Source organism: Myotis brandtii, unplaced genomic scaffold, assembly GCF_000412655.1.
Source record: "Myotis brandtii unplaced genomic scaffold, ASM41265v1 scaffold198, whole genome shotgun sequence".
Classification (NCBI taxonomy): domain Eukaryota; kingdom Metazoa; phylum Chordata; class Mammalia; order Chiroptera; family Vespertilionidae; genus Myotis; species Myotis brandtii.
Genome location: NW_005357380.1, coordinates 598,177 through 605,881, shown reverse-complemented (window position 1 = coordinate 605,881; position 7,705 = coordinate 598,177). Strand labels below are relative to the sequence as shown.

Below are 7,705 nucleotides of genomic sequence, written 5' to 3'. Positions count from 1 at the left end.
CTACTGAATGGGAGAACATATTTGCCAGTGTTGCATGTTACTGCTTCTTATGGGCATATCTCTCTTGTCAGTCCCAAATCTCTGGAACTCCTGACAGAACATAAAAACATGCATTTAAAGACACATAGAGGCAAACTTGCAAAATTTCATCTGAAAATCTAATTATATTATATGTGAAGATGTGCATGAATTAAAATTATTTGTATACCCAGGGAGGGCTCCATACGGCGTTGTTCTCGGTTCCCACGTAACTTAAAGGGAAACTTTTCACAATGTCCGGAGCCCTTGATGTCCTGCAAATGAAGGAGGAGGATGTCCTCAAGTTCCTTGCAGCAGGAACCCACTTAGGTGGCACCAACCTTGACTTCCAAATGGAACAGTACATCTACAAAAGGAAAAGTGATGGCATCTACATCATCAATCTGAAGAGAACCTGGGAGAAGCTTCTGCTGGCAGCTCGGGCCATTGTTGCCATCGAAAACCCAGCTGACGTCAGTGTCATATCATCCAGGAATACTGGCCAGCGAGCTGTGCTGAAGTTTGCTGCTGCCACTGGAGCCACTCCCATTGCCGGCCGCTTCACTCCTGGAACCTTCACCAACCAGATCCAGGCAGCCTTCCGGGAGCCAAGACTTCTGGTGGTTACTGATCCCAGGGCTGACCACCAGCCTCTCACAGAGGCGTCTTACGTTAACCTGCCCACCATCGCTCTGTGTAACACAGACTCTCCGCTGCGCTATGTGGACATCGCCATCCCTTGCAACAACAAGGGGGCTCACTCAGTGGGTCTGATGTGGTGGATGCTGGCCCGGGAAGTACTCCGCATGCGTGGCACTATCTCCCGTGAACACCCGTGGGAAGTCATGCCTGATCTTTACTTCTACAGAGATCCTGAAGAGATTGAAAAGGAAGAGCAGGCTGCTGCTGAAAAGGCTGTGACCAAGGAGGAATTTCAGGGTGAATGGACTGCTCCTGCTCCTGAGTTCACTGCTGCTCAGCCTGAGGTTACAGACTGGTCTGAAGGCGTGCAGGTGCCCTCTGTACCCATTCAGCAGTTTCCTACTGAAGACTGGAGTGCTCAGCCTGCCACTGAAGACTGGTCTGCAGCCCCCACTGCTCAGGCTACTGAATGGGTAGGAACAACCACTGAGTGGTCCTAAGCTGTTCTTCCACAAATTCTTAACAGAACGGAAATAAGGTTGATGGAAAATAAACAGTTTCTTAAAAAAAAAAAATTATTTGTAAAAAGTTAAGAGTCCCCAGCTGGCATAGCTTAGTAGTTGAGCATCAACCTATGAACCAGGAGGTCACAGTTCAATTCCATGGCAGGGTACATGCCTGGGTTGTGGGCCTGATCCCCAGTAGGGCATGAACAGGAGGCAGCCAATCAATGATTCTCTCTCATCATTTATGTTTCTCTCTCTCTCTCTCTCTCTCTCCCTCTTCCTCTCTGAAATCAATAGAAATATATTTTTTAAAAAAGTGAAGAGTATGACAAAGCTTTATGAATATACTAGAGGCCCAGTGCATGAAATCCGTACACTCAGGAGGGTCCCTCAGTCCAGCCTGTGCCCTCTCAGTCTGCGAGCCCTCAGGGGATGTCTGACTGATGGCTTAGGCCCGCTCCCCTTGGGAGTCAGTCAGACATCCTTAGCACTGCTGTGGAGGCTCCAGCCGTGAGCCTGGTTTCTGGCTGAGCAGCGCTTGTGCACTGAACACCAGGGGGAAGCTCCTGCATTGAGTGTATGCCCCCTGGTGGTCAGTGTGCATCATAGCGACTGGTTGTTCCTCCTTTTGGTCGATTTGCATATTGGTCTTTTATTATATAGGATATTTGTAGAAATTTCTGTATAGTTTTCAATGTAAAATTAAAGGAACTATTTTATCCATGTTTTGAGAAAGTGGCTGAAGGAAGATTTTAAAAATATTTTCTGGCCCCTTAGTGTGTTTATTTTGGCACACCTTCCATTGTCCTTTTTAAATTGCTTGGCTATAGGATACACAAATGAAAAACATACCAATTAATTTTTTACAGAAATCTAGTTATTAATAAGAACTTTTTTTAATAATTTAAGACTTGTAGTTTGTATGTTTTCAGATAAATTTAATGGCTGAGACTGTCCAATAGAGCCCCTGAACATTACCTATCTAAGAAAATGTTTCCTTTTTAATGGCACACATCTTTTATTGAGTTCTTTTTTCATTCATTTCTTTACTTATTTAATAACCAGTCATATAGTAGAGATACCCTATATGTTTTTGAATTAGCCTTGGGCTCAAATTATAGCTTTGCTGCTTACTAATAGTGACAATTTGGGCAAGTTAATTAACATTGATGAACCTCACTTGCCTTAACCTTTCATTGCTTAATTATTTGATCAGTCATGCTTGTGCTTACATATTTAAACATTTGTTGAGCACTCAATATGTGCACATATTACTAGCAAAACTAATACTTTATGGTTTAAGCAGTCCCAAAGCTTACCAAATACGATGTTTGGAAAGTGCTTGCTAACCAGTAACCAGGTAATGAGATGGAACTTAGTTTGGTTTTATTGGGGTATATTATCTCTATCCCAAATGTATATACCCCATGTCATATATTTAGTAGTGTTCTTGTTTGTTGATATCTTTCAAAGGAAGAACTAACAAAACACTAATTTAGATTGTCAAAATGCAAACGTTTGACAGTCATAGGAAGAATACATATTAAGGAAAAATATCAAGACAAAGAAGAAAAGGCAAATATAAATAACTGGCTAAATGAAGGTGAGCTTTCTGAGGAAAATAAGTTAAAGCAATTTCAATTGCAGAAATTTCACTCATTTCTTTTTTGTTTTACTCACTTTATTATTACTCTCAGTAAAGAAAATCATTTAATGCATGTGCTCATTGACACAAAATATTTTTTTTCAAAAAGGGAAGACTTTTTTCATGCATCAGAAGCAAAGTAGGTTTTTATGTGAGGATTATTTTTGGTACTATTTGCCTTTGCTATGTTGACATATAGGCTATCTTCTCATTCTAAAGGCAGAAAGTCAGGCAGTCAAAATTCTGTGACCAAAATTCTGAAAAAAATTTAAGGGCTGATTCCTGGCCATTTTGAAATTATGTTATTTGATAAACAATCAAATGCCCCTGGTGACTCTACTGATGATTATTCTCAAGGGTTTCCTGAAATGGAGGCTCTTGAGCCTTTTCAAGCCATGGTTCCAAATTTGTAGGTTGAGTGAATATGCAGTCACCCTCTAATGGCTCTTTGAGTTTACATGAAGTCAGCATAATCTCAATCCAGACCTGAGTACACACTTGTCACTATTGCAAATTGATCTCACAACTGGTTACCATTGGTCTATTTGTTTTTCATAGAGATCTTGGTTTGATTAGATGAAGATATACAGCTACATCTTTCCTTTTAATGCAAGACCTTCCAGGTAAGAATGAATGACAATCTATTAGATAGATGTAAACTGAAAATTTAAGGACTATGTTATAGACCGGAAACTGATATAAAATAATATTGCATATAAACTTTAATTGAAAAATAAAAAGAATTGTATTATTTCGGCTTCCATCGTACTTAAAACAAGACCACTAGTACTTAAAATGATCTATAGAGCCTTAGATGATCTGGCCTCTATATAGCTCTCTAATCTCATGTGCTGTTATTTTCCCCCTTCCCTGCTAAAACACAGCCAATTTGACATTTCTGCCCTACAGACACACCAAACCCCTCTCCTAGGGGTCCTTTCATTTTTTCATTCTTGCTGCCTAGAATAGCATGTCCTCTGTTCTTGGATAATGTGTTTCTTTTCATCCAGGCTACAACCCAAATATTGTTATCATAGAGTAGCTACCCAATCTAATGATATGTTTATTCAATCCCACCCATTACTGACAGTGATTCTTTATCATATTAGGTATTTTTTTTCATTGCATTTATCTCTACTGGAATTACCTTGTTTTTATTATCAATCTCCATTCACTAGAATATAAGCCCAGTGAAAGTGGGGCATTGCCATCTTATTCACAGCTGTACCTTTAATACCTAAAAGAGTGACTGTGTTGGAGCAGACAATAAATTGCATCCCCCCTCAATTTCTAAGTTTAGAATAAGTTTAATGTATGTTGGAATCAAGGATTGGAACCCAGGAACAAGGACCCTGAAGTTTAATATAGCAGAGGGAGCTCTGAAGGTAATCCAACCACATTCTCCAAGAGTCATAGCAAGGGAAAAGGTATCTAAAGCAAACCTTGATGTTACTCTTATAATTCTGAACCCCATTAAAACTCCTCTTCTCTCTTTAATTCCTCCAGCACTTTGATCTTCTTACTGTTCCTGAAATGTGCCCTTTCTCTTAGTTTAGGCTTTCACATATGCTATTCCACCCACTTAAAACAGTCTTGTTCAGCCTCCTCCCTCTTCCTAACACATCCTTCAAATTTCAGATAAAATGTTACTTTCTCTGAGGCTTTTTTTTTGAGGCTTTTTTAAGGACTAGTTGAAATCTCTAATATGTACTAGTACTTTTATAGTGCCTGTATTTTCCATCATTCTGCTCATCACTCTTCATTCTGATTCCAGAATGGAGACAGGGAATTAGTATGTTTTATTTACCACTAATACATAACATAATACCTGGTATAGAACAGGTGCTAAATAATTAATATAAATAAAATTGCTCAATTATGTGTTTTTAGTTTAATCAGTCAGTTATGTATATGGTTAGTTTTAATTTTATAACAAGAATTAGCTTTAGGAAAGTGATACATATTTTTCTTATTACTTGTACTGCATACCAACTTATTTTATTTTTCTCCTATGATGAAACAAACCTTATTTACAATTTCTCCCATTACTTATTTTTCCAAAAATATATCTTTGTTCAAATTGTCTCAGATCTTTGAAACTGCCTCTTAAAAAAGTTGTGCTGATCATATTATCTTACTCTCCATCTTTAAACTGGTGTTCTAGAAAAACCATCTACCCAGAAAGTCATAAATAATCAAACATTAATATTTTCTGTGGTTTTTCCTATTCTTTTTTTAAATTGAGAGCATCACTGTAGAATCTATACTAATAATAGAGGAATATGCAAATTGTCTAGGATGCCGTCACAATAACAGTAATGACTGAACAGCAGGCTGAGTGGGGCAACCAGGCAGGGGGGTTAGTGAGGGACAACCAAATGACTGAACAACAGGCGGTAGTTGGGGGTGACCTGGCTGGCAGGGGGGGCAGCTAGGGGTGATCAGGCTGGCAGAGAGGCAGTTAGGGGCAATCAGGCAGGCAGGCAGGTGAGCAGTTAGGAGTCAGCAGTCCTGGATTGTGAGAGGGATGTCCGATTGCTGGTTTAGGCGTGGTCCCAGATTGGAAAGGGTGCAGGCTGGGCTGAGGTGGCCCGACCATGCATGAATTTTGTGCACCGTGCCTCTAGTCAGAATATAAGTTTCAGAAGAGACAGATCTTGTCTGTTTTGTTTTTCTTTCTCTTTATCTCTCTCTCTCCCTCTCTCTTTTACAGTGCTAAAATAATGTCTGGAACATCATAGGTGCTCAACAAATACTTGCCTAATGGATTTGCTTCTATCTGCCATCTTTGGCCATAGATTCTTGTAAATAATTGACATCTAGATGTAGTTGGATTTTATGTTCTTTAGAGATGGGTTGTAACACTTCAGAAATAGTGTAAATAAACACTAGATTTGGATAGCTCAGAGGAACTTCAAAGTTGCAATAGCCTCATGGTCACTATACTCCATAAAAATAGAACATATCTCCTTTGGATTGTGGGCTAAATAGTGGAACTAAAACATTGGTGATGATTTAGATCTTTACAATAACTGAACATATGGGTTCTGTTACATGTTGTATTTTGTTACTCATTTTCATCAAAGACAAGCTCCATTTCGAATTCAATCAATGCACCTATTAGAGCTGCCTTTATGTGGTGTGCCAGAACTTTATGTACTCTGGAAGTGCTTTTTGACTAAGATTAACTCATATTTTACTGTGAGAACACACTGTTTAAAAAGGAAGCATCAGTGGTCAACGTTTACAGGAGATTTGGTGATTTAAAATGTAGTGCATGCACTTACTCATGTGACTTTCAGCAATCTTATATAATCTAGTGAAATAATATTTGCTTTCACAGTCAATTCTCTCTCATCTGCTATCCCTAAATGGAAAGATAGACACAGGTAAATACTGGAAATATTGCTTATCTCTACTTTGAATGTACCTCCCAACATATTGAGGAACAATAAGCAGATAAATATAGGGCCTTATTAGATTTAATAAAATAGGTGGTTGTATCTTAAAATGTACCTACACTCTTTTGGGGCCCTGAAGTTCTTTTACATGTTGCTGTCTAGAAGCTGCATTGAAACTATTATATATCAAATAAGGTTTCAAACTTTTCAGTTGTGTAGAAATGTGCTTTTTAAACTAAACTAAGATACATTTGTTTTTAAATATCGAGATTTTTCAAAACATAGTCTGAAATTTTGTGCATTCATAGTATCGTATGTTATGTTATTAAGGCAGTTTGATTCAAAATATATAAATATGTATGAAATATTGTTTTGAAAGGAAAATAATTAATACTGAGAAAGAGAAAATTATTCTATTTTAAATAGTATAACATCACATAATAATACATATTTTTTTCAGGAGAGAATGTGAACACAGTCTCCCACTACCGCAAATTATGCAGTCAAGTTTTCCACATTTGGGGAAATCGAAGGGGTCAGCACATCTGGAGTACAATGGATAAGCCTTGCCCTGGGAAAACCACCTTCATGATCATGGTATCTCCCTGCCAGGTAAGTATAGGAATACATTTATTTATAGTTGTTTTGTTTTTCTCTCTTCATTTTATATTTACAATGGTAGAGAAAAATTGTGTGAATTTATAGTAATTATCGGGGATGCTAAAAAACAACTTCATACTTTCTCTTTGATATAATTTGGAAGCAGTTTGGTCTCTTGTTAGAGACAGGTCAGGTTTTTTAGAATTTTTAAATTAAAAAAAGGCTTAAAGGGTTGTACTGATGCAGTAGAAAGTTTTGTATCCTAAATTAACAAGCATTCTAATTAATCTTGAAAGTAGGGGCAAAGAAAACATAGTTAGGTTATCAATTAGCATATTGGTCCAGGATTACTAAGACATGAATCTTAGAGTTGGTGTATTTTATTTTTTAAAAATATTTATTGTTGAAAGTATTACATAAGTCCTACTTTCCCCCCATTGACCTCTTCCAGCCTGCCTCCAACCCCCAAGCCCTCACCACCCCATTGTCTGTGTCCACAGGTTATGCATATATGTATACAAGTTCATTGGTTAATCTCTTCCCACCCACCCTATCCTGAAAAAGTCTGTTCCATGCTTCCATGTCTCTGTGTCTGTTTTTGTTCATCAGTTTATTTTGTTCATTAGATTCCACATATGAGTGAGATCTTGTGATACTTACCTATCTCTGACTGGCTTATTTTGCTTAGCATAATACTTTCCAGGTCCATTCAATATTTTTTAAAAATCTTATATTATGTATACATCATCTTTTAAAAAAATATAATTTTCAATGCAAGTTAGTTTTTAAGACTAAGTATTTTAAGAAAGATGTCCATTATTTGCAAAATCATTAATGTTAAAAATTATACCATCAATTATAGTCTTTCTCTATGAGGACCTTGGCTATGGTAA

At 37.6% G+C, this 7,705-nt stretch overlaps 1 protein-coding gene across 1 annotated transcript; it reads left to right on the top strand.

Moving 5' to 3' along the window:
- Positions 1 to 211: 211 nt before the first annotated feature.
- On the top strand, positions 212 to 1,222 carry LOC102248716 (40S ribosomal protein SA). The gene has a single exon (XM_005865188.2). It carries the CDS (start codon positions 273 to 275, stop codon positions 1,158 to 1,160), a length of 888 nt encoding a protein of 295 aa, XP_005865250.1. The 5' UTR covers positions 212 to 272; the 3' UTR covers positions 1,161 to 1,222.
- The last annotated feature ends 6,483 nt before the right edge of the window (positions 1,223 to 7,705 follow it).